Source organism: Hemiscyllium ocellatum, chromosome 21 (genome assembly GCF_020745735.1).
Source record: "Hemiscyllium ocellatum isolate sHemOce1 chromosome 21, sHemOce1.pat.X.cur, whole genome shotgun sequence".
NCBI classification, from domain to species: Eukaryota; Metazoa; Chordata; class Chondrichthyes; order Orectolobiformes; family Hemiscylliidae; genus Hemiscyllium; species Hemiscyllium ocellatum.
The window spans coordinates 60,321,510-60,348,977 of NC_083421.1; the positions used below are offsets into that span (position 1 = coordinate 60,321,510).

General features: G+C 43.4%; 1 protein-coding gene across 2 annotated transcripts in view; it reads left to right on the plus strand.

Annotated features, from left to right (window-relative positions):
• LOC132825922 (collagen alpha-1(XXVII) chain-like) overlaps positions 1 to 27,468 on the plus strand; it is a 593,955-nt gene that overhangs the window by 217,680 nt on the left and 348,807 nt on the right. For both annotated transcript variants that reach the window (XM_060841558.1, XM_060841557.1), the window contains exons 11-12: positions 2,709 to 2,762; positions 11,522 to 11,566. In XM_060841558.1, coding sequence (XP_060697541.1) covers positions 2,709 to 2,762; positions 11,522 to 11,566 — 99 coding nt within the window. The remainder of the gene's footprint in view (positions 1 to 2,708; positions 2,763 to 11,521; positions 11,567 to 27,468) is intronic.

Consider the following 27,468-nt stretch of genomic DNA (forward strand, 5'->3'; position numbering starts at 1 on the left):
CTCAGCCTCCGACGCTCCAGGGAAAACAGCCTCAGCCTGTTCAGCCTCTCCCTGAAGCTCAGATCCTCCAACCGTGGCAACATCTTTGTAAATTTTTTTTTAACCCTTTCAAGTTTCACAACATCTTTCCAATAGGAAGGAGACCAGAATTGCATGCAATATTCCAACAGTGGCCTAACCAATTTCCTGTACAGCTGCAACATGACCTCCTAACTCCTGTACTTAATACTCTGACCAATAAAGGAAAGCATACCAAACGCCTTCTTCACTATCCTATCTACCTGCGACTCCATTTTCAAGGAGCTATGAACCTGCACTCAAAGATTTCTTTGTTCAGCAACACTCCCTAGGACCTTACCATTAAGTGTATAAGTCCTGCTAAGATTTGCTTTCCCAAAATGCTGCACTTCGCATTTATCTGAATTAAATTCCACTTCTCATCCCATTGGCCCATCTGGTCCAGATCCTGTTGTAATCTGAGGTAACCCTCTTCGCTGTCCACTACACCTCCAATTTTGGTGTCATCTGCAAACTTACTAACTGTACCTGTTATGCTGTTATGTCCCATGAATGAATTTAAAACCAGCTTCTCAGTTCCACTGTGGGGCTCAAAAGCAAGGTCAGTTTCTCCTGCTATCAAAATATTCACGTTTAGAAAGTCCAAGCAACAAAGAAAGAGATCATTTTGTCCATCTGCTGTGTGTCAACGTTTCACATAAGTATTCTCCCAGTTCCCGTCATCTCACCCTGCCAGCATACCATTCTGGGCCTTTTGTGTTTAACCAACTTCCCCTTAAATGGTGACTTTAGAAGCTGGGGCTTAACTTTAGGATAATGGGCTGGGACCATTTACGGTTGACAAAAGCAGGAATGTTTTCCCTCCAGGTGGGGGTGGGGGGGGGGGTGGTTTGGAGAGGTGGAGAGGCTTACAGGGGAGGAGGTTAAATCTTTGGAATTCTCTATCCTAGAGAGCTTCTGAGCACATGCAGGCAGCACATTTCTGGAAACCAGTGCATCAAGGGAATAGTACGGGAAAGTGACATTGAGGAGTTGCCCAGTCTTAATCTAGAATGGTAGGACTGAATGGCTTACTCCTGTTCCTGTATTCCTAAATCAGTATCCCATTGTTGGAGATGCTGAATTGCTGGGAAGAAGGAACCACTTGGCACGATTGGTTAGAATGGGTGCTTAATAATGTCAGTCCATTGGTTTGTTGCTTGTCTTTGGGAAGGTAAGAGGTGGGGTTCCGAACTCCTTATGGCTGAGGTAGCTCTCAGGGATACCCTCGCCTGCTAGCCCGTTCTTGTATGAAGTGGCAGCACTACTGTTCCACATGAAGAGAGAGAAACTCTGGAAGTCTCTGCTTTCTATCTCCTCAAGTCCCATCTCCCCATCACATTAAACATCTTCCATTAAATCTCCTTTCTTTGAATGCAACCAACCACAGATTCAAGTGTTATTTAATTTTTATATGGTTTTAAGCCAGGACATCAGGATGGAGTGACAGTGATAAATGTTCATGATTATTTACCTAGGCAGGATTATTATCTATGAATTGCTATTGTTCTCAGATCATGGTTTCAAATCCCACCAAGGCAGATGGTGAAATTCAAAGATCCTTAAAACTGAGAATTAAAAGGTTATTGTAATGTCAACTCTGGAACTATTGTTCATTGTTGTACAAAAAAACCATCTGGTTTCACTAATGTCCTTTAAGGAGGGAAATCTGCTGTCCTTACTTTCTGGTATACACGTGACTCCAGACCCACAGCAATGTGGATGATTCTTAATTGTCCTCTGGGTAATTAGGGATGGGCAATAAATGCTGGCTTAGCCAGCAACATCCACATTCCACACTCCACAAATGAAAAAGAAAAGGCTGGAATTTAAATAAAATTTTATGGCAAGATTTATTATCAAAATATCTGTATGTTATTACAAAGGATGGAGAAGTTTTGGAAATGAGTGGCTTGAGAACAACCTGTGGCTTATTCACTAGGGGAGGCATGGTGGCTCACTGGTTAGACCCAGATTTGATTCCACCCTCTGTGTGTCTCTGTGTGGAGATTGCACATTCTCCCTGTGTCTGCATGGGCTTGCTATGAGATCCTCCCACAGTCCAAAGACATGCAGGTTAGGGTGGATTGGTCATGGGAAATTTCCTCATAGTGTCCAGGGATGTGCAGGCTAGGTGGTTTAGCTGTGGGAAATACAGGGTTACAGGGTGGGTATGGATGGGACCATTTTTGGAGGGTTGGTGTAGACTCAATGGCCTGCTGAATGGCCTGCTGAATGGCCTGCTTCCACACTCTATGGATTCCATGATATTTTGTCTTCAGCCTGAGAGAAAGAGTCGATACACTCAAACATGCCTCTTTATCTGACCCAGATCGAATATGTCGTGGGTATGGTATCGTGTCAATGCTGTTAATCACGCTCTGCTATAATCGCACAAGATGGGCCTCTCATGTAACTTTTGTTTCTAGCAACAGTGTGTGCCCGAGCCAGCTCAATCCCTGGAGTGAGAGTATGTGCCCTTGGACTACATCGTGGAAGCCAGCACCATGCAGTCCATGGGCATATACACTTGCCTCAAGGCTTTGTTCATCACTTGTACCACCTCGCAGCACGGATGGAGCCACATAGTGCACTGACATCCCAGAGATCCCACAAGACCAACTGATAGCACTTCTCTCCTCTTTCTACAGGGCTTCATAGGCCCACGAGGGTTAATGGGTCTTCCAGGAGCAGACGGAAAGCAAGTAAGTCTTTATTTCTCTCCGCTTTTTCAGTGTACTTGTCTCATGTTCTCCAAATGAAAGGGACAACTGGTAGGAAGCAGCATTAATGTTGAATGTTTCTCGTGACATTTCCACAGAAAAAAACTGCCTGTAATATTTCTGTGGTTGCTCTACCATTGCTTTGACCAGTTTTAGCCATGCAACGTGCCTTTCCCTATCATTTGGATTCTCACTCGGGTATCTGCTGTGTCCCTGCTGCTGACTGTCAGTGGCAATTCCAGGAAACAAGGGCAGCAACTCAGACTCCTCATATTTGATTATGACTAGAACTACCTGGATTTCCATTGCCTGAATCAGCCCTCGTTACACCGCCACATTAATGCCATGTTGCTTCCAAAGCTCAATGCTCCCACACACCCCAGGTTGCACTCCGTAATCTTGAGGTCATCCAAAGCTGTTCTCTTGATGCACATCGAGTCCACTCCTCTATTAGCTCTGCTTGCTGTTTGCCACTGGCTCCCATGAAGCAGTGTTTCCAGTTTAACATTCTCATCCTTGTTTCAAAGGGGGGGCGGGGGGTGAAGGAAGTGATGGCCTGGTTTTCTGGGGACCTCGGTTGAAATCCCATCATGACAGATGGTGGAATTTGAATTCAATAAAAATCTAGGATTAAGAGTCAAAGAATTGTACAACACAGGAACTGACCCTTTGGTCCAACTTGTCCATGCCAACTAATTATCCTAAACTATCCAGCATTTGGCCCATATCATTCTAAATCCTCTCCATATATCCACCCTGATGCCTTTTAACTGTTGTAATTATACCAGCCTCCACCGCTTCCTCTGGCAGCTCATTACATACACACACCACCCTCTGCGTGAAAAAGTTATCCCTCAGGTTCCTTTTAAATCTTTCCCCTCTGATGACTGTGAATCCATTGTTGATTGTTGGAAAAACCCATCTGGTTCATAAAACCCCTTCAGGGAAGCAAGCTGCCATCCCAACACCATCTAATCTACATGTGACTCCAGACCCGTAGCAAAGTAGATGACTTTTAACTGCTCCTTGGGCAATTAGGGACGGGCAATAAATGCTGGCCTGGCCAGTGATGCCCTCATACTGTGAATGAATAAAACAAATTCAAAACCGTGCCCTCTGAGATAATATTTTTTCTTTATCTCTGTCCTATGATCTCTTTCGCCGATAACTGTAGAATGTTCAGCACCATTCACAATTCCTCAGACACTGAAGCACTCTGTGCCCAATTGCAATAAGATCTGGACAGTATTCAGGCTTGGGCTAACAAGTGACAAGTAACATTCATGCCACGCAAATGCCAGGCAATGACCATCACCAATAAGAGACAATCTTACTACCATCCCTTGACATTCAATGGTGTTACCATCGCTGAATCCTCCATTATCAATTACCATTGACCAGAAACTCAGTTGGACTCACCACATAAACGCAGTGACTAGGAGAGCAGGTCAGAGGCTAGGAATCCTGCACAAGTAGCACATCTCCTGACTCCCCAAAGCCTTCTATCATCAGGAGTGGGATGGAATACCACCCACTTGCCTAGACCTCCAACAACACTCAAGAAGCTTGACACCATGCATTTTGGGAAAGCAAATCTTAGCTGGACTTAACGGTAAGGTCCTAGGGAGTGTTGCTGAACAAAGAGACCTTGGAGTGCAGGTTCATTGCTCCTTGAAAGTGGAGTCACAGCTAAGTAGGATAGTAAAGAAGGTGTTTGGTATGCTTTCCTTTATTGATCAGAGTATTGAGTACAGGAGTTGGGAGGTCATGTTGCGGCTGTACAGGACATTGGTTAGGCGACTGTTGGAATATTGCGTGCAATTCTGGTCACCTTCCCATCGGAAAGATGTTGTGAAACTTGAAAGGGTTCAGAAAAGATTTACAAGGATGTTGCCATGGTTGGAGGATTTGAGCTATAGGAGAGGATGAACAGGCTGAGGTTGTTTCCCCTGGAGCGTCGGAGGCTGAGGCGTGACCTTAGAGGTTTACAAAATTATGAGGAGCATGGATAGGGTAACTAGGCAAAATCTTTTCCCTGGGGTGGGGGAGCCCAGAACCAGAGGGTATAGGTTTAGGGGGAGAGGGAAAAGATAATAAAGAGACCTACGGAGCAATGTTTTCACACAGAGGGTGATATGTGTATGGAATGAGCTGCCAGAGGAAGTGGTGGAGGCTGGTACAATTGCAACATTTAAGAGGCATTTGGATAGATATGTGAATAGGAAGAGTTTGGAGGGATATGGGCCGGTTGCTGGCAGGTGGAACTAGATTGGGTTGAGATATCTGGTTGGCATGGACAGGTTGGACCGAAAGGTCTGTTTCCATGCTGTACATCTCTATGATTCTATGACAATGCAACCCATTTGATTTAGACCACATCCACAAGCATTTACTCCCTCCAGCACGGGCGCTCAGTAGCAGCAGTGTGTATGACCTCCAAGATGCACTGCAGAAATTTACCAGCGATCCTCAAACAGCACGTTCTAAACTCACTCCCACTTCCATCTAGAAGGGCAAGGGCAACAGATACATGGGAACACCACTACCTTCAAGTTCCCCTCCAAGCCACTCATCATCCTGACTTGGAAATATATCACTGTTCCTTCACTGTTGCTGGGTCAAAATTCTAGAACTGCTTCCCTGAGGGCATTATGGGTCAACCCACAGCAGATGGACTACAGCGGTTCAAGAAGGCAGCTCACCCCCATCTTCTCAAGGGGCAACTAGGGACGGCCAATAAATGCAGACTCCGCCACCAACACCCATGTTCCACAAATGAATAAAAAAAAGGCCAGCCCTTTATTTTAAATGAGATTCTCCCATAAGAGGAAACATTTTTCCATATCCATCTGGTCAGATCTTCTTCGGGTCTTATATGTTTCAACTAAGTCACCTGTAACTCTTCTTAACGCCTGACGATACAAGCCTAGCCTGACGAGCCTTTCTTCATTTTAGGTATTCTCTGAGCTATCCCTCAGTAAATACGGTGATCAGACGGTGATCAGAGACATAACTCTTGCATTCAATCCCCCTCATAATTGAGCAAAAGGTTTTATTAGCTTTCCTGATTACTTGCTGTACCTGCACATTAACCTGTGATTCGTGCAAGACAATTCCAGAGCATTTCCATCATTTCCAAGTTTTTCCGATTTCTCTCTGGGCTGCATCCACTCAGAAACTAAAATTCATCCCCTGCATTTTTTTTTATCAATTTACTGCTGTGAAACGATCCATGTGTATTAAAAAATGCATCTGCTAATAAAATACATTGAAGCAACGTTTTAGACATATTGCTCTCATTTTCCTTAAGTTGTAAATGTTTCAACAGCCACATTTATGGGATAAGTATAAATTGTATAATGTTAGTTGCTCAGCTTTCAATTCAGTGTTTTAAAAAAATCCCAATCCTTATCTTTTTTTGTCTGGACTTTAAAGAAGAAAATTTGCATCTCATTAATACATTAATCTCTATTGAAGAAATGCAAATGAGATGTCAGCACATTTTTATCAACTTAATTTATGTCTTCTGAACCACCTCTAACTGAACTGGGGGCCTTTAACAAAAGTTAAAATGTGGATGTGGGATAACCACACACATGACTGCACCTTGTATAAGCGATGATGCATGTTGATTCCTCTTCAATATAGCTTAGACACTAATAGAGGTTTTTAAGATGTAATACACAGAGCTACAGAACTGGGACTATATGGTGGCACATTGAACAGCACTGCTGCCTCACAGTACCAGGAACCAGGGTTCGATTCCAGTCCTTGGGTCATTTGTGGAGTTTGCATGCTCTCCTGTGTTTGCGTGGGTTTCCTCTGGATGCTCCAGTTTCCTCCCACAATCGAAAGATGTGCAGGTTAGGTAGATTGCCAAGCTAAATTGCCCATAGTGTTCACGGATGTGTAGACTAGGTGAGTCAAACATGGGGAATGCAGAGTTACAGGGATAGGTTGGGGGTTGGTGGTGTAGGTCTCGGTGGGATGCTCTTTGGTGTAGATTCATTGGGCTAATTGACCTCTTTTCACACTATAGGGATTCTGTAATTCTTCCATGGAAATTGTTGCTCAATTAAAAACTGGGATTAGTGTTCCAGGAGGGTTTTGGTGAGTGAGTACTGGTCTGAGTTACAAGACGAGGCTTGGTGTATTAATCCTTAGGCCTCCATTAAATCCCATTCCAGACAGGGTGGAAAATTGTGAGATGTAGATGATAAACACAGTCTCCTGACAGCAAGGATCCAAACATCAGAAAAGGGAGGAGGTCTGTGACAAGTGAGGCCTACGCTTTCCAGGATGGGGTGACCATTTGTCCTGAATTTTAAGAGATTCGCCCATATTTTGGCTACTTTAGTTCCACGGACCCCAGTCACCCTCATGCCTCAGACAGCGAGTGGGAGGCTGAGCCTGGGAGGCTCCCCTTGCCTCTTTGGAATCTTTTGTGAGCATGCGTGTTGTTCCTAATGGTCATTGGGGGAGTTGTGTCACTCACCTGCGTCACTCACCTGCCTCCATTTTTATAATTCTACCTGACCACCCCTGTTTCCTGGTTGAGGAATTCCTGATCTTGATTTGTAAGGAGCTGGGCACTTGCTGGTTGGACCTCTCCTCTTGAGGTGAAGAACTAACATTTTGAAAGCGGGTAGAGTAGCAACTAGGGCCTCCACTTGCTCACTTAAAACTCCCAGATACATCATTTGGATCAGACTTATCAACATTGGAGTTGGCTTTGCTTGCTGCCTGATGGTCAGTCATGGTGTGTTACTCACTGTATTGAGTGAGCACAAAGAGATGTCCTTAATCAAGGATTAGAGCAGGCTTTAGGCCTTGTCCATCTGGGTCCTAATGCCTGCCACCTCCACCATGTTTATCTTAACATAAGTACAGAATGGCAACAACAAGAAAGTTAAGTTATTATATCTCAGAGTGAGGTGCTAGTTGAAGGGGGAAAGTGTCGCTCCTGTCCCCACACATCACCTCAGCCAATGCTGGAATGCCTCTCGAGAAATTCCCTTTCCCGGCCTCTATCTGATCTCCGAATTCCCATTGCTAAGATTCCTGATCCTCCAAGTTCCTGAAAGTTCCAGGTTCCCTGAATCGATGATCCAGTACCATCTATGGAATAAGCCCTCCCCTGATCTACCCCTTGAGATCCAGAGAACAGAAATCAGCCCCTACATACCCTAACCAGCAAGGGCAGTAGTCCCACCACCACCCTCTAACCCCATCCCTCCCCTCAGCCAAGAGTCTTGAAGTATGGTTACCAGCAGGCACCCTTTCCCCCATCTTAAATCTCTCCACACTTTATTGTCCTTCTCCTACATCAACATCTTTGTTCTCTGAGGTTCCTTATGATTCCATTTGGGCATAGATGTGCACACATTCCCTAGAGACCTCAGCAGGAGATCCATTGATTCCTTCACATTTGCTTGATAATATTTTGATACACTGTTTGGAGCCAGCATCCCATCGAGAAAGCAAGGACAACCTGGGACAGACCTCTTTATGCCTCTCACTAGCTGGTTACTTAATGGATCAGGTGGATTTAGTTAGGACAGAGACGGCGAACAGCAAGATCCTTCTTTCCTTCAAAAAGCATCACTTAATTCTTCCCCAGTAAAGTTGTCTCCAGCAACTGAGCTGGAAGTTGTTTGCATTACCCAACTCAGGCAAACAAGCCATGTCCCCAGAAGAGTGAAATATACGTGCTGCTGCTTGGAAGACAGGCTATATATCAGAACAAGTAAGACCTATGGTCCTGAAGCAGGTCATTTGGCCCAACCAGTCCATCTGGTGTTTATGCATCACTTGAGCCTGATTCTGTCTCCTTACCCAAATTTGCCACCCTACCCCTAAATTCCCCTCTCCCTCACCTACCTGCTTAGCTTCCCTTTAACTGTATTTTCAAAATTGACTGCAGCCACTCACAGACAAAACACTTCTCACTGAATCTTCCTCGATATACGTGACAAAAAAAGTCATTCATTCATTTATTCATTCATTCATTCAGTGATAGCAGATTCTCATCCACACCTCACCACTCTCTGGATGAAGAAGTTTCATCTGATTTCAGTACTGGATTTCTTGATTATCTAATACTCACGCTTGTCATTATTCCCTTCCTCTCAAGGGGAAATATTCTCTCTGTGTCCACTCAATCAGAACCTTAGATCACTTTAAATAGGTCACCCTATCAACTTTCTTTGCTGAGATGAGTACTAACCTGTCAATCCTTTCCTGATTTGGAAGCCCACACATATCTGATATCATCCTTCAAAATCAGCTCCACATCCTCCCCTGTAGTGTCTCATAGTCTGTTTTATATTTATGGGAACCAGAACTGTATGTAGTACTCTATGTGAAGTCTAACCAAGGTGTTTGATGCAAGTTTAGCTCAACTTCTCCTCTTTTCAGTTCTGTTCCTCGAGAAAAAATAAAAAATGCAATGGTCGTTAATCTGTGATATAGTCTTTGGTGAATCAATATATTTGTACTGTGAGCTTCCTGTACACTATCTGAAGCCAGAACTTCCAAGTAACAAGTGCCTGTCATTTATTTCCTGCCAAGATACACTATCTTCGATTTATATGTTTGGAATTTTATTTGCCAATTATTTGCCTAATCTGAAAGCTTAACAATATCCTCCAGTAAATTACTGCAGTCCACCTCAGTATTGATAATCCCCACTAATAATAACTGCAATATTAGAAATTTTACTTTTGATTCCAGAGTCCAAATCATCCAAATCATCGATGTGAATAAAAAGGCATTGAGCATGTTTGTCTTCATTGCTCAGTCCTTTAAGTTTAGGAGTTGGGAAGTCTAAGGTTGTACAGGACATTGATGAGGGCTCTCCTGGAGTACTGTGTCCAGTTCTGATCACCCTGTTATTGGAAGGATATTTTTAAGGTGGAGAGGGTTCAGAAGAGATTTACCAGGATGTTGCTGGATATGGAAGGTTTCAGTATAAAGAAAGGCTGGTTAGGCAGGGACATTTTTCACTGGAGTGTAGGAGGTTGAGGGGTATAAATCTTTATAGAGATTTATAAAATCATTAGGGGTATAGCAACTGGCAGGTGTCTTTTCCCTAGTGGGGAGAGATTTCAAGATTGGGGGCATATTTTCAAGGTGAGAGGAGAGAGATTTAAAAAAAGACATGCAGGGCAATTTTTTACACAGGGAGTAGTTTGCCTGTGAAATGATCTTCCTGAGAAAGTGGTAGATGTGGGCACTGTTGCAACATTGAAAAGTTTGGATAAGTACATGAATTTGAAAGGTTTGGAGGGATATAGGCCAGGAGCAGGAGGTGGGACTAGTTTAGTTTGGGATTATGGTTGGCATGGACTGGTTGGATCAAAGGGTCTGTTTCAGTACTGTATGGCTCTATAATAGTGCGGAACAGTAGCTTGAATGTGGGCTGAATGGTCTCCTCCTCTTCCCACAAGCACTTAATCTGTAACTGATTTAAAAACATGCAACTGATTTCAAAGTTTTACTTCACTTCAAGAGACAGTTTACAGTTGTACAAGCATGCACGTCAGTGAAGGATGTTGTGAATTGGTGTACCAAGGGGATCAACGAGACAGCACAGTTTGGGCAGCTTCCAAGTTCTTGTCCTTGTGGAAGCATAACTCGTCTTTATTGCTCTTAAGGAGTGTACATCTGGCGACTGTTACATTTGACATTCTAGGATGCTGGAAAGATAAATTAAGAAATTCTTTTGGATCAGTGAAAGGTTCTTAAATATGATACCAACATTTTACTGGTGTTATTACAGACATGGTATAATCATATTTTATCCAGTTCTCATGGTTTAAAATGACGTTTCTCATTGAAGCATATGTTTGTTACTTAACTCATCATCAATACGTTATGACTGTGGTGATAATGTCCTATACACTTCACAGACTGTGATGGGTTTGGGTTAATATTAGTGTCTGTGCTGTTGCACTGTAGAGCAACCTGCTGTTGGTAGTTTACTAATCAACTTATTCAGAAGTATTACTGCACACCTCTGGGGCTGGTGAGTTTTGAACCTGGAGCCTTCAGGTGCAGAGGAACGGACACTGCCACTGTGCAACAAGAGCCCAAATTGAGCTGTCATTACTATCTTCAGTGCTGCATCTTTTGCAGATTATTCTGATGCAATTGTTGTAATGAATTTGCACATATTTTGCAGTGCATTTCATTTAAAGAACGTTTCCCAAGATATCAGCATTCCATCACGTGAGATTTCCAGTTTTAGCTGTTCAACTATTGGTGACCGAGCCTTCTGTCACCCTGCAACGTTTGCCTCTTTAACTTACAATCCTCCATTTAGAAACTTGTTAAAACTAACATTATCGCTCCTTCTGTGGCATAGTGTCATAACTTGTTTTGGATTGATGTGAAGACATAAGTTGAGATGTTTCATTGCACTAAAGACAACTGAAGTTGTTACTAAACATGATTTGCAGCTTTTGGTTGGGACAATAGTAGATTTTTAATATCTGTTTCGAAAATAGTCAATGCTACAGGTTGTTGGAAAATCTAATCTAAGAATCTGATCATAGAGCGCACTCTGCCTGTGATGTCCTGCAATGCTGTCAGATCTATCCAGAGAAAAATGAAGGCAGATGCCTGTCTATGACACTTTGTAACCATGTGATAATAAGCTTTTTACATTTTCAAGTTATGCTGAATAAGCTTTACTACTTTGCAATGGTCTAATGTGTATCTTTTCTTCCTTAATTTGACAGGGAATACCAGGAGAAGCAGGGAAGAGGGGCAAGATGGGTAGGCCGGTAAAGATTTTCTCCATTTTTCTCAGCTGTTTGATCTGAAATGCTAGATTTAAATCAAATTGAAACAAAATTTGTAGAAGACTTTGAGAAGTAAAGGAGGAAAGGGAGAGTTTATTGTGCAGTATCCAACTGCACAGCATTTGTAATTTATTTATTTTCAAATTGATGATGCATTGAAAGAAGAGTGTAAAATGTGTGACTTAGGTCCAGGAATGGGCCATTTGGCTTCTTCAGAATGCTGCACCATTCAATAAGATCATGGTTTTAATCCCAGCTCTATTTTCTTATCTATATCTCCCTTGTCAGTCAAATGTTTGTCTAACACAGCCTTGAATAAATTAAATGACCCAATCTCCATTGTTTTCTCGGGAAGAGAATTCCATGGTTCTACCACCTTCTGATGGAAAAGCATTTCTTCCTATTGTCATCTTAAAGATGAGCCTCTTATCATAAGACTGTGCTCCCTGGTTCTAATCTCTCTTAGAAGAGGAAACAAACTCTCAGCATCCATCCTGTCCCCTTTGTTCATAAAGTTCATAAGATGTAGAATCAAAATTAGGCCATTTGGCCCATTGAGTCTCATCCACCATTCGATCCTGGCCTATATGCTCCTCACCCCCATTTTCCTGCCTTCTGCCTTCAACCCATTGCCAATTAAAAATCTGTCTAACTCCTCCTTAAATTTACTCACTGTGGAATCCAATCAGACCATCAATCAGATTATCTCTAATTCCTCTAAAGTTAAATGAGTAAAGATCCAACCATTTCAACCTGTCTTCATAATTTTTAAGTTATTTTACAGGCTGTGGACGTTAATGCCTACAGTTGCCCATTCCTAATTGTCCCTTGAGAAAATAGTGGCGAGCCACCTTCTGGAACTGCTGAAATCCATGTAGTGTGGGTAAAACCCCCACTGGTATTTGAAAGTGTGGGAATGACCCATTGATTAAGAAAGAGCAGCAATGTTGATTTGATTTGATTTATTATTATCATATGTAGTGTGATATAGTGAAAGGTATTGTTGGGTGTGCTAGCCAGAAAAATCATACCTTACATAAGTACATCAGGGTAATAGAGCAGAATGCAGAATACAGTGTTACAGCTACAGAGAAGGGGCAGAGAAAGATCAGTTTGAATATATCAGAGATCTGTTCACAAGTACGATAACAGCAGGGAAGAAGCTGTTCTTGAATCTGTCGATACGTGTTTTCAAACTTTCATATCTTCTGCCTGACGGAAGAGGATGTAAGAGAGTATAACCGGGCTGGGAGGGATCTTTAATGATGGCTGCTTTCCTGAGGCAATGAGAAGTATAGGCGGAGACAATGGATGGGAGGCTGGTTTTTGTGATGGACTGGGGTGGACTGGTTTCACAACTTTCTGTAATTTCATGTGGTCTTGGACATCAGAGGATGTTGGCTTGGAGGAAGACTTGTGATGGGGTCGAGTGGTTAAAGTCATGGGTTTTGGAGGTGCTGTCCATGGGGTCTTGGCTGATAGCTGCAATGTATCTTGTAGCTGGTACACACTGCTGCGACCGAGCCTCCCTGGTGGAGAGTGTGGATGGTGGTTAAGACGGCAGCAGTGGAGGGTGATTCACTGAGCAGGTGGACTGCTCTAACCTGCATCTTGTGAGTGAGATACCCAATCAGGAGGCAGTTGGAGAGGATCCCAGCATATTCCTAACTATCACACTTTGCAGTTTGCCTATTGTTAATTACCCACAGTATAATCCTAAGACAAGATGCTGGGTATTGAAAGATGATGTTATTATAGCGCCAAGTTAATTACAATCTACACATGCGCTGACATTGACTGTGAGGTTGAATGACTTACTATTTTAATGAAGCAAAAGTAAAATCAGCAGCTCATATCCACGGGAGCTGGAGATAGGCCGCTAGGAAACATTAGTGTGCACAGTGCAGTCTTTGTAACAGTATGAGTCCCAATAAGAAACAGACATCCTTATGAAGTACAACAGCAAAGCTGTGAAAAGACACACTTGCATTTGCAAATAAATGTTTTTCTTGGATGGGACTGATGGCAGAATGAGAATCCAGCATTTGGAATCCAATGAATGGATCAGAATTTTTGCATAATAGGAATGAAATGTTATACATCTGTGCTTGAAGCTACGGAGAGAGGGAATGGAAATTAAACATTGGGAGACTTTGTGCTTTGTTCAAGCAATTGTTTGTACAGTTTCAAGCATTATGCAAAAAATACAACAATACTTAATCACGCTAATGGTCACCGAACATTTGTTTGTGAAACAATGTGGAGGGGGAATCTCCTCACTCTCGCAGCTAGAGCTGCAGGCTGCTGCACCGTGATTCTAACCCACTATAAGCTGCTCCTGATTTGGGATATGGTCGTGGATTGTCATGTGATTGTTGATTAATGTGCCACGTGCATAAAGGCGTACCATGGACTAGGAGGTACACAAAACCTTGTGCTCCAGAACAGTCACATTGCAAATGTAACTTGGGCACAAAGGAATGGAGTTGAGAGTGTGTTGCTGGAAAAGTACAGCAGGTCAGGCAACATCCGAGGAGCAGTAAGATTGACGTTTTGGGCCGGAGCCCTTACTGATGAAGGGCTCCAGCCCAAAACATTGATTTTCCTGCTCCTCAGATGCTACCTGACCTGTTGTGCTTTTCCAGCAGCACACTCTCTACTGTGACCTCCAGCATTTGCAGGCCTCACTGTCTCCACAAAAGGATGGAGTCAACTTGGTGGTGATAACAAACTGACAGGCATTGTCCACTGGGGAAGAAAGCACGCAGAGACTAGCTCATGCTTTTGCAACTTTTTGGTGATTTCTGCAGGGTTTCCTTGTGCCATGCATTGAAACATAGAAGATAGGAGCAGGAGGAGACCTGCTCCACCATTCATCATGATCATGGCTAATCGTCCAAGCGAATAGCTTAATCCTGCTTTCTCCCAACAACCTTTGATCCCATTCGCCCCAAGTGCTATATCTAGCTGCCTCTTGAATACGTTCAATGTTTTGGCATCAACTACTTCCTGTCGTAATGAATTCCACAGGCTCACTGCTCTTTAGGTGAACAAATGCGTCCTCATCTCCGTCCTAAATGGTCCACCCTAAATCCTCAGGTTGTAACCCGTTGGTTCTGGACACACCCACCATTGGGTACATCCTCCCTGCATCTACCCTATCTGGTCCTGTTAGAATTTTATAAGTCTCTGAGATCCACTCCCCTCCCCCCGCCCCCCATGAACTCCAGTGAAACCTATCCTAACCTTGTCAATCTCTCCTCCTACATCAGTTCCACTGTCCCAGGAATCAGCCTGGTGAACCTTTGCTGTCCTCCCTTCAGAGTAAGAACATCCTTCTCAGAAAACGAGACTCCTGGTCTGGTGAGTCATGCCAGATTGATGTGACCATGGAGGCTGTGCAAGTGGGAAGCTCATTCCAAACAAGTGCTATAATCTGAAGCAGGTCTTTGCAGTGTAGGGAGACCATCTACTTTAAGGTGAGGATTGATTCAATTGAACAAGCTTAAATGATTGTGGGGATGCAGGCTTAACCTAGTTTCAGGACCCCACTTGGACTCCATAAAGCTGGGCATTAAAGGATAGAATTAGAATCAATTTCCACAAGCATTTATTTACAGTGTTATGCATTGCAAACATGTACCTTTGAGCCCAGCTGACAAGTTTAGTTCTGTTCTTTCTTATATGGCACGAGCATTTTTAACGTATGTTCATCCTGGTCAGAGACGTCATTACATACCTCTGGAGAACGTGGGATGTGAAGCTGGATCTCCTAGTTCAGAGGTAGTGACAATAAAACTGCACCACAAGAGCCCTTATATGGGGCACAAGTTAATGGTCAGCACCTGCTCACAATTTAACGCAGTTAAAATACCACTACCGGGTGTGACTCAGGTTTTAAAATCTGTGATCTTTTAGCAGTACTTGATGTGATTTTGTCCTGATGGAGCTGTTATGATGGGTAGAAATCAGGTGAAAACTCCAGGCTCATTTGCAATGGGTACATTCCAATAGCACATGCAAATTATAAGTCTAGCTTTCTACGTGCAAGTCCTCCAGTGGACCCAGCAACAGTGAAGGAGCAGTGATACTTCAAGTCAGTGACACCAAGTGAGGATGCCTTGCAGATGGGGCTGCACCTATGACATGATGAAGGGTTTTGGAGATGCTGTCACAGGAGCATTGGCAAATTGATGCAGTTATTGTATGGACAGATATACACTGCTGCACCGCTGTACATAGGCCAGTGACATATGTACTCTGTCTAAGCCTAGGAATTCAATTGAGCAGCTTTCGGCTATCAGAGCCTTGAGGCAGGTGGAGTGGTATTATCACCGGATTGTTAATCCAGAGAGGTAGATAATATTCTGGGGATCTGGGCTCGAAACCCACCATGGCAGATGGTGGAATTTGAACTCAGCAAAAACCTGGAATTAAGAGTCTAATGATGACCACACATCCATGTGATTGTCAGAAAATCCCATCTGGTTCCCTAATGTCCTTTAGGGAAGGAAGCTGCCATCCTTACCTGGTCTGGCCTACATGTGACTCCAGACCCACAGCAATAGGGTCTGGACATTAAGGATGAATAGTAAATGTTGACCTAGCCAGTAATGCCAACATTCCATGAACAGAAAAAAGTGGTCATGAGATGTGAGAAGGATACCACCTGCCATGTTGGTACAGGAAATAGAAGCAGGTTTCCAAGGAGATGCTTGGACCATCCTTTACGGGCATGCCATTATTGCTATGCCTGACCTTCACCCCCATGCTACTTTATGATATGATCTTTGCCACTTCTCTGGAAGTCAGCTGTGAAACTGAATAGTCCACCTGCTCTAATATAGAGGGAGCTTTGAATCTCCCCTCCGCTCCCCAAACCCACTTGAGTTTAGGATACATAACTCTGCCCTATCTCTCTCCCACCCTCCAACTCCGGCACCTTTCAGTTTGACTTGATCAAGAGTTCATCCGATTTATAAAATGAATCTGCAGTTCCCTGGAAGTGAGATTGCGGGTGAGTAAACGAAATTTTAAGAATAAAGGCCAAGAGTGTCTTGTGCTTTTTTGGGGTAGAGAATAAAGAGATAATGATAAATTGACACTAAAAACTGGTTCAAATACTTACTCTGTCAATAGTGTAATTAATATTAAGCAGACCAATCATATCAATCTGTGAATCTCACAGGCTAGACATAAGGATGGGTGTGTGATTAACAGATGGGTGCCCTCATTGACTCAGCTCTGGAATATCTGTTTTTTTTGACGTATTCTTTTGATGAATCTCCCAAGTAGTTTGGTTATATCCAGGCAAATCAATGGAGGGACCTCTTAGAGTCATACATTTGTACAGCACGGAAACAGACCCTTTGGTACAACTCGTTGATGTTGACCAGATATCCTAAATTAATCCGGTCCCATTTGCCAGCATTTGGCCCATAACCTCCTAAACCCTTCCTATTCATATACCCATCCAGATGCCTTTTAAATGTTGTACCAGCCTCCAACACTTTGTCTGGCAGCTCCAAATTGTAATTACTGATGTTTTAAAACTATTCCCTTACTTTTTTTTGATACATCAAGGGTCTGACTCTGAATTCTGCTGCCAATGCGGACAGTTTCACTGTATCCACTTTGTCCAGACCTCTGGTGATTTTGAACACCACGATCAAATCTCCGTCTCCTCCAAGGAGAAGAGGACAAACTTTCCCAATCCATCTGTGGATCTGTTGTTTTTAACGTTTTAGAAATCTGTTTTCTTTTGTGTTAGAGTTAATGTGATCTTCTTCGAATGTTAGAATAACAAAGCCAAATTACTTGCAAAAATAAACAATGCTGCTGCAGAGAGCCTTCCAAACTTTCCCTCCTCTGGTCTCCCATTTTGTGCCTTCAGTGCCTTCACCTCTTCACCGGCCTATTCTGGACATCATGTTAATTTGAATTCTTTGACATATTACAGTGTGTAAAGTGACTAATGGTGGAAATCTCTTTTAATTGCTATCCTGCCTTTCTGTGCTCTTGTTGGATGGATACTTGTCTTCCACATGACCATTCCAGTGGGCACCATTTTCTTCATAATGGAGTGCAGTAAGACCAAGCACAAAGGAGGATGGTTGTGGTTGGTGGAGATCAGTCATCTCAGCTCCAGAGTATCTCTGCAGGAGTTCTTCAGGGTAGTGTCCTTAGCCCAATTATCTTCAGCTGCTTCATCAATAACCTTCCATCCATCATAAGATCAGAAGTGTTTGCTGAGGATTGCACAATGTTCGGTACCCGTTTCAATTCCAATGATATTCAGCACGTCCTGGGCAACAGTCAAGCTTGGGCTGATAACTGATAAGAAGGTAATGTTTTATGCCACGCAAATGCCAGCACTGTCCTCAGTGTTCAATGGACATTGCCGTAACTGAATTCCAACCCCCTCCCCCCAACCAATATCAACATCCTACAGGTCCTATTGAAACAAAAACTGGTTCAGCCATTTAAGACCATGAGAAATATGAGCAGAAAATAGGCCGTTCAGCCCATTGAGTCTGCTTCGCCATTCAATCAAGGCTGATAAGTTTCTTTTAACCCCATTCTCCTGCTTTCTCCCTGTCTCCTTTGATCCCCATTGACAATAAAGAACCTATCTGTCTCAGTCTTAAATATACTCAATGACCTGGCCTCCACTGCCTTCTGTGGCAGTGAATTCCAGAGATTCACCACTGTCTAGCTGAAGAGGTTTCTCCTCATCTCTGTTCTAAAGGGTCTTCCTTTTACTCTGTCTGTGCGCTTGGGTCCTGGTTTCTCTTGTTAAAGGAAACATCTTTCCAACATGAACATTGTCCAGGCCATTCAGTATTCTGTAAGTTTCAATTAGATCCCCCCACATATTCTTCTAAACACCATTGAGTATATTCCCAGAGTACACCTTTCATTCCTGGGATCATTCTCTTGGACACTGTAAACTCTGTGGCCAGAGAAACAAGTCAAAGGCTGGGAAACCTGTGATGATTAACTCACCTGCTGTCTCTCATTCACCATCGACAAGGCACAAGACTGGACAGTGATGGAATACCTGAGCACGCTGCTCCCCCCCTTCCTCGCTTGAACCCATATAACTTCAATAGTGAAGAACACAACTCCATGCAGACAAAGTGGCCAACTTGAATGACAGCCCATTTACCACCTTCAACATGGACGCCTTGGTACACAATGGTATCTGTGTATGCTACATACAAGATACACTGTAACAACTCACCACTGCTCCTTTGACAACACCTTCCAAAGCCACAGAGTAAAAGTACAAAGCTATGACTAGCTTTTTAAACTAATTAAAGACTGGAAGTCGCACTGCTGGGTCTATTTTTGGTTTCCAGTTTTAAAAGGTTTCAAAGAGAGGGCACCTCCATTTTAAAGTCACAAGTACCTACCCTGTCTGTTACTGCTGCTTTCCAGCTGTGACGTGGTTAGCTCACTTGGCTGGGAGACAGGGTTGAGATGAGGTTTGACACGGACAGCATGGGTTTGATTCCCTTGTCAGGCAAAGGCCTTGCCTGACAGTCTGGTTAAACCAGGCGAAAATGAAGACTGCAGATGCTGGAGAGTCAGAGGCAAAAATTGTGGTGCTGGAAAAGCACAGGAGGTCAGGCAGCATCCGGGGAGCAGGAGAGTTGAAGTTTCTGGCGTTCCTGGTGGAAGAGCTCATGCCTGAATCGTTAATGCCCCTGCTCCTTGGATGCTGCCTGACCTGCTGTGCTTTTCCAGCGCCACACCTTTAAACCCTCTGGTTAATTGCAATTAATTGTTTCTGTCTAAAGACAAAGCACAGGGTGAGGATTTGCTCTTCCTGCCCCCAAGCTTGGAGGAGACCACTAACTGACCCTTCTATTTCAGCAGGCTGTTGGGGTAGGTATCCACCCTCTGGTCAGCTCGAGCAAAGCTGCAGATGAGTGAGAGTTTCTAATGGAGTGCAAATTGCTGAACCCTGATAATGGAGCACATTCTAAATTTGTCTGTGATGTTGGGATGTATCCTTAGGTAAAATAGATCATTAGCAATTAATGTTAAGAGGGTTCATTCTGCTAGATATTCCTAGAAATTAGTGCAGCCAATAATTAATAGGAAGGGGTGGCTCAGTGGTTAGCACTGTTGCCTCACAGCACCATGGACCCAGATTCGAATCCAACCACTGTTTGTGTGGAGTTTGCATATTCTCCATGTGTCTGTGTGGGTTTCCTCCCTCAGTCTAATGACGTGCAGGTTAGGGTGGATTGGCAATGCTAAAATGCCCATTCTATCCAGGTTTGTACAAGCTAGGTGGGTTAGCTGTGATAAATACAGGGGTCAGCTAGGGGGCTCAGTCTGGGTGGGATGACTTTTGAAGGTCAGTGCAGAAATGATGAGCTGAATGGCCTCTTTCTGCACAGAAGAAATTCTGTGATTAATATCTGACGAGCTACCATTGTCTTATGGCATTATTTTGCTGTTTGGACAGCTCTAAATGTTCCTAAATTATCCCTGGGATTAGCAATCCCTGTTAAAAATTGAATAAATGTCCACCTCAGCACTGATTTGGTCAGGAAGGGAGTGTTATATACTCTCAGTATCTCACATTCCTCTCACTGCACATGAACTTGAACCATGTAACGTTCAGGAATACCTATCAAACCCACAGCCCAAAACAAGCTCATCCACCTGATCATCCACATTGGATCTATTGGTTAACATAAGGACATACTTAGGCCATATGGTCTCAAATTCCTGCAATACCAACCAGTCAGCCCCGACGGCAGTATTATCAAGCGGTGACAGTGTTTCAGTGCCGCCCTGCCTAGCCATTAACATCAGGTCGTGGCTTATCTGAAGTGATCTTGACCCCACTTTCCCACCTGCCCCTCATAACTCAACTCCCTGATCAACCAAAGGTCTTATCAAACACACCCTTAAGTCTACTCAAAGACCCAGTCTCCACTGTTCACTGGGAGAGAGAATTTCAATCAACAAGAGAAACAGTTCATCCTGATCATCTTTATTAGGAGACCCTGTGGTTTGATACTTCGTTCAAGATATTCCATGGGAAGGAAACATCCTCTCAGCAGTCGTTCTTTCAATTTCCTGAAAAACTCCTTCAGTTAGGTGGATTGTATAAATTACCTACAAAGTCCAGGTATGTGCAGGCTGAGTGGGTGGGCCATGGGAAATGCAAGGATAGGGTAGGGGAGTATGGTCTAGGAGGGCTGCTCTTTGGAGGGTCTGTGTAGACTCAATTGGCTGAATAGTCTGCTGTCACACTGTGGGGATTCTATGATTCTTTAAATCTTTTGATTGTCATAGGAAGTGTTTAGAGGGATATGGACCAAATTCTGGCAAATGGAAGTAGATTAATGTAGGATATTTGGTCGACACGCACAGGTCGGAGTGAATGTTCTGTGCCCATGCTGTACTACACTGTGACACTATGACTCTATCCAGTACCATAGCCGGTCTGAGTTCCCAACTCCAATTAGTACAGGCCCAACCTGTGCAACCTCACACAACAATCTCTTCATCCCAGGATACTGTCTCGTGAAGGAGCGACCACCTGCCAGCAGTGTTCATTGATCCAAACATGCTGACTGTTTTCTGCAAGGAAAGAATTTTTACAGGAGTTGATAATTTAGCTGTTTAGGTTAGTTTACACAGAGTCACAGAATTGCTGCAGTGCAGAATGAGGCTGTTTGGCCCATTGTGTCCTGCACCAGCTCTACAAACCAGCATGTGCCTTTCGATATACCTTGCAGATCTGCAAAGCTATAGAACTGTGCCACTCTCTTTTACACCCTCTAGGTGTGTCCTGAATTGCTATTGTCTGGTTCGTTTCTTGATCACTGAAGTCAGGATTTCCATCCCACCACCAAAGTCTCCATCGCGGTAAGGTCAGGAGGAGCAGGGCCTGTGTTTGTTGCGCATTTAAGGAGACCGGCCTCTTCTCCAAGTCCTGCTCGAGCCTTGGGTGAAGCGAATCCTGTTTAGGAAATGATTGCCTCCTCTACAATATCTGCTACTTTGCTTTTTTTCCTCTTGCTTTTTGGAGTCACTGATGCTGACACTCCCGATCAGCCCCGATGGCAGTATTGTCACGCATTGACAATGTTTCAGTGCCACCCTATCTAGCCATTGACATCAAACTTTGCAGAGTTGCTCAGGATCCTGCAGCACTCCAGCGTCTCTCTCTTGATTGTTCATCTGACAGGCTGAGGAGTGCAGAGGCCAGCTGTGGGGGCTCTCTAACCAAACACTGCTGCAGCTTGAATGTATGACTTTTTGGTTTGTTACGCCTCATGCAGCCTTAATACCGTAGGCTATCAATAAAACTGTGATTAGCTGCTTAACTGTTATTATAGCTGAACAGGTTACGAGTGCCTTAACATTCTGCTGACATGAAGTTAAGTTGCAGTGGATTACAATATTTCATGTTATTGGTGGGTGATAAGTATGTTCACTTACCATGGAAAAACTGTAAAGTGCTTTCACTCTTTGCACTCCAGAAATAATCCATTTGAAACTAAAAGCATTCCAATTTAATAAAATTGCATATTTAAAAATTCTGATTGTTTCACAGTGCAGATAATTGTACATAGACCTTTTCTGTAATAATTTTTCAGAGGTTTTCAGAACCACAAGCTGGCTGGGGTTGATAAGGAGAAGCTGCTCATAAAAGGACCAGCAATGAGAGGGCTTGGATTTGAAGTGGTCTGTAAAAGAAGCAAAAGCAAGGTGGGCAGAATTGCTTTCACTCACTGGGTGTAGAATGCACTGCCTGGAGGTCAGTTCAGTTGATGCTTTCAAACAGGGCATTGGATTGTTGTTTGGAAAAAAATCATGTGTAAGGGTATGGGGGAGAAAGTAGCAGATTGGTGCCTGATGATGATGATGACACAGTGGGCCGAATAGCCTTTTTTGCCCTTCAACACTTCTGTAATTCTGTGATGAACAACGACCTTCAAATTGTAATGTAGCCAGGAAACATAAAAGAGAACAGAAAGCTTGGTACTTTTTCGAATGACCTGAGGATGTCCCAAAGCTTTTTAAGAGCTAATAAAGAAGTTTTGGAATAGGGGAGTAGGTTAGTGATGGTTTGCACTATCAACAGAGTGGGTTCAGTCCCCACTCTGGCTGGGGTCAACATGAATTTCTTAACCTTGCCCTTCCCCGGAGGCGTGGTGACCATCAGGTTAAACCCATCACCAATTATCGTTCTGTAACGAGGGAGTGGAAATGTGGCAACTGCTGTTTCTTTTGGGGCATAGTCACTCTTGGAATGGAGGTAATACAGCAGGCAGCGATGTGCTAATGGTTGGATAATCTGCTCCTGGTTAAGGGATAAATATTGGCAAGGAACTCTAGGTACCTCTGCTCTTCATTCAAAGAACGTTTTTGAATCTTGACTCCCGCAGCCCTTGTCCAGTGTTGGTCAGGATTTTACAGAGAATTTCTCCTCTATGTCACCAGTGCCAGATTCTTCAGTAGTAACCGGTCTGGGTCCAAGGATCAGGTCTGCCATCTTATTGAGCTCAGTATTAAATAATGTGACTATTAGATTGACCCCTATCAGAGCCATGTTGTCATGCTGTCATTTTGAGCTAACGATAAGGCAGGAGCTCACAAGAGGTTGACTTTGATGAAAGGTTTTAATGAAATAAAATTAATACAATCAGGAACAATACTTTCTTTCTCCTTCGTATATTCGTTCAGTGGTACATTAGGCACAAGCAGTTTCACCTCAAGTAAAACATTGGCAGAAGTTCTTTTGTTTTATCTGCACAAGAAGCATTTTCAAACAATCCTTGAATTTGTTTTAAAATCTGATAGTTGGCCAGGCAGAATTCAATCCTATTTTTGGATGAAAATAGCACAGAGGTGGAATTCTGCCAGGATTTTCCTGGACTCTTATTTCTTGGCAGCTGAGTGTTACTCTTTACTCCAATAGGCATATGTCACAGAGAAATCAATATAACAGGGAAAGAGTCGGAAAGACACCATGAAATGACTGAAATGGAAGGGAATGTTATTCACATTATTGATAGGAGTATCGCTAAAGAAATAAAAACTGGAATGATTATTTATTTTGAGACAAAATAAACAGGGAATTAACAAATGAAAATTGTAAGGTTATGAGTAGCCTTTTATTCTCTGTTATGCTGATGTTTAAGCAGAAAATTTCCTTTGTGTCTTATAACTGGTACAAATGTCACTTGCCCTTTTGTTAGACCTAATGTGGATATTAAGTCCAGGTCTTGCTGCAGCCTATTGCTAAACTATTTATCCAGATACTCCAGGAGTGCTCTGACCACCTGAGTTCAAATTCTGCCAGGGTAGATGGTAGAATTTGAATTCAATAAATATCTCGAATTAAGAGTCTAATGATGGACATGAAACCATTGTCGATTGGAGGAAAAATCCATCTGGTTCACTAATGTCCTTCCTTCAGGGAAGGAAATTGTCATCTTTACCTGGTCTGGTCTACATGTGACTCCAGACCCATGACTGGATGTGGTAGGATTGCAAAGCTTCGATCTGCTATTGATGTGAAGATAAGATTTCTTCTGCACAAGGACTGTGCATTGGTCACTCCTACCAATAATCTCACAGACAGATGCATCTTTGAGAGGCAGCTTGGTGAGAACTAGGTCAAGTATATTTTCCCTCATCATCTCCCACAGACCAAGTCTAGCAGCTGTGTCCTCTGGGCACTGACCCCTCTGTGGTATGTGTTAATCAGCAGGAGGTTTCCTTCCCTCTTTGACCTAACGCCATGATACGTCTTTGAGGTTGGAGTTAATGTTGAATATTGCAATGGAAACTCACTCCTGATATACAGGATATACACTCCTGATATGCTGCCATCAGACATATCCAGAGATGTGATGGTGCTGCCTAGGATGTTGTGTGCAAGGACTGATTCCATGAATATGACCCTGTCAGGCTGTTGTTTGACTAATCTGCGAGACAGCTCTCCCAATTTTCACACCAGCTCCCAGACATTGATAAGATGGCTTTGCAGAATCAGCAGGGCTGTGTCGGCATTTCAGAAATTGCTAGAGAAGCTCAGCAGGCTTGGCAGCATCTATGGAGAGTGAAAACAGCGATAATGTTTTGAGTCTAGTCATCTGAACAGGAGTTCTGCTGGAAGGGTCACCCGAAATGTTAACTCTGCTTTCTCTCTGCAGATGCTACCAGCCAGACCTGCTGAGTTTCTCCACCTGTTTCTGTTTCAGATTTCCAGCATCTGCAGTTCATTGTTTTATTTCTGTATTTGCAATTGTTGTTTCCGGTGCCCAGGTCAATTCCAGGTGGTGGACATGTTTTTTTTATTTGAAGCTTTTTAGCAAGTAAAACAACTGCACAGCTTGCTAGCTATTTAAGTGCCAACCGTGTTGCTGTGGGTCTGAGTCACATATAGGCCAGACTAAGTAAGGATAGCAGATTTCCTTCCCTAAAGGAAATGAATAAACCTGGAAACATAGAAAATAGGAACAGTGGGCCATGGAATCACCAGATGATCATGGCTGATCATCCAGCTCATACAATCCACAGTGTGGAAGCAGGCCATTCAGCCGATCGAGTCCACACCAACCCTTTGAAGGGCATCCCACCCAGACCAACCCCACCTCTGTAACCTTGCATTTCCCATGGCTAACCCACCTAGCCTACACATTCCTGGACACAATTTAACCTGGCCAATCCACGTAACCTGCACACCTTTGAACTGTGAGAGGAAACTGAAGGAAACCCACACGGACCCAGGGAGAATATGTAAACTCCATACAGTCACCTGAGGCTGGAATCGAACCCAGATCCCTGGTGCTGTGAGGCAGCAGTGCTAATCACTGCGCCACCATGCTGCTCTCAGTGCTGTGTTCCCAATTTCTGTCCATACCCTTTGATTCTTTTAGCCCTGAGAACCATATCTAACTCCTTCAAAATATTCAATGTTTCAGACTCACTCGCTTTCTGTAGCAGAGAATTCTACAGGCTTCCCACTCTCTGGCATGAACTTTTTTCATCAATGGTTTCATCGTCATCATAAGACATTTCATTTCAGAATTTTGTTAATTGAATTCTAATTCCAGTATCTACTGTGAAGGGTTTCGAACCTGGATCCCCATAACATTACTAAGGTTAACAGAAGCTGTTAGCCCATGAGAGGAGAATAGCCTTTCGGACCTAAGGTCCATCAGTCAAGGCTGACTACTCGAGGGGTCCAGTGATGAGAAGGTAGGTACCTAGTTGTGGGGAGAAGGCAGATCCAGGATATGGCTTTCAGAAGTACCTGTCCTACTGCATGAGTGCCCTGATTTTTAAAAATGTTTTCATGGGGTATGGATGTCACTGGCAAGGCTGGCAATTATTGCCTAACTCCAGTTACGAGTCAACTCCATTGTTGTGTATCAAGAGTCACATGTAGGCCACATTAGGTAAGGATGGCAGATTTTCTTCCCTAAAGGACATTAGTGAACCAGATGAGCTTTTCTGACAATTGGCAATGGTTTTTCTGTTCATCGTAAGCCACCTTTCTGGGCCACCAGAGAGGAGGTGTCAAATTGAGGCCACAAATTGACCATTTAAGGGCCCTATTTGGTGACACGTCTAGTCCCTGATGGACTGTCTCACTCAGCACTTAATTGCGGAGTTAGGGAAAGAGGGATGAGTTTCTCACCACAATCAGAGTGTTCCATTCTTGTCCCTTTTTACCATCTCCGGGAGGGCAAATCCATGCCCCATATTTACCAACAGTAACTGTGATTTCTTACCTGACTCCTTCTCATGAGTAAGGTCATATAACCTAATCGGATAACACATAAGACCCTATAAAGACAACAAGCAAAATGAACGTCATCTACAAAATACCTTGCAAAAACTGTAACAAACACTACATTGAACAAACAGGCAGAAAGCTAGCCACGAGGATACATGAACATCAACGAGCCACAAAAAGACACTATCACTAGTATCCTTACATACAGATGAGAAAGGACACCCCTTTGACAGGGAAAAAATGAGGACTGCAGATGCTGGAGCTCAGAGTCGAGAGTGTAGTGCTGGAAAAGCGCAGCAGGTTAGGCAGCATCCGAGGAGCAGGGGAATCAGGATGAAGGGCTTATGCCCAAAACGTTGATTCTTCTGCACCTCGGATGATGCCTGACCTGCTGTGCTTTTCCAGCACGGCACCATTTTGACTGGGACAACACACCCATCCTCGGACAAGCCAAACAGAGATACACATGAGAATTTCTAGAAGCATGGCATTTTATCAGCAAACACATTGATTTGGATCCCATTTACCACCATCTGAGAAAAAGAGCAGGAAATGACATCACCACAGGAAATGGCAACGGCAACACAAGGAAACCTAAACACATAAATAGAAAGTGGGTCACTAATACCAGTGCTTCACAGAGGCGCACTGATGATGTTACTGAGTATGATGACAAAATGTCTGAAAATGAACCTTCCAGCTCTGTGAGCAAACTTACATGCAGAACCTCAACTTGAGCTACAAACTTCCTCAAAATCTGCTAACACAGAGTGAAGGTAGAGAGAAACTGTGACAATTAGAAATTTTAAAAAATAAAACATTAAACTACTAAAGCATGCAACAGATTTGTTAACTATTTCAGTAGCGATGAGACAGGTCACACTGGAATTGGTCTTGAATTGCAGAATATTGTAGCACAGAAAGAGGATATTCAGCCCATCAGGTCCATGCTGGCTTTTCCAATCCAGTGAGCCCTGCTCCCCCCAACTCTTTCCCTCATCTCTGCAAGTTTTTTTCTCCCTTTCAAATATTTATCCAATTCCTCTTCTAAAGCTGCGCTTAAGTCTTTTCCACTGCCCTGTCAAATGGTGGGATCTAAATT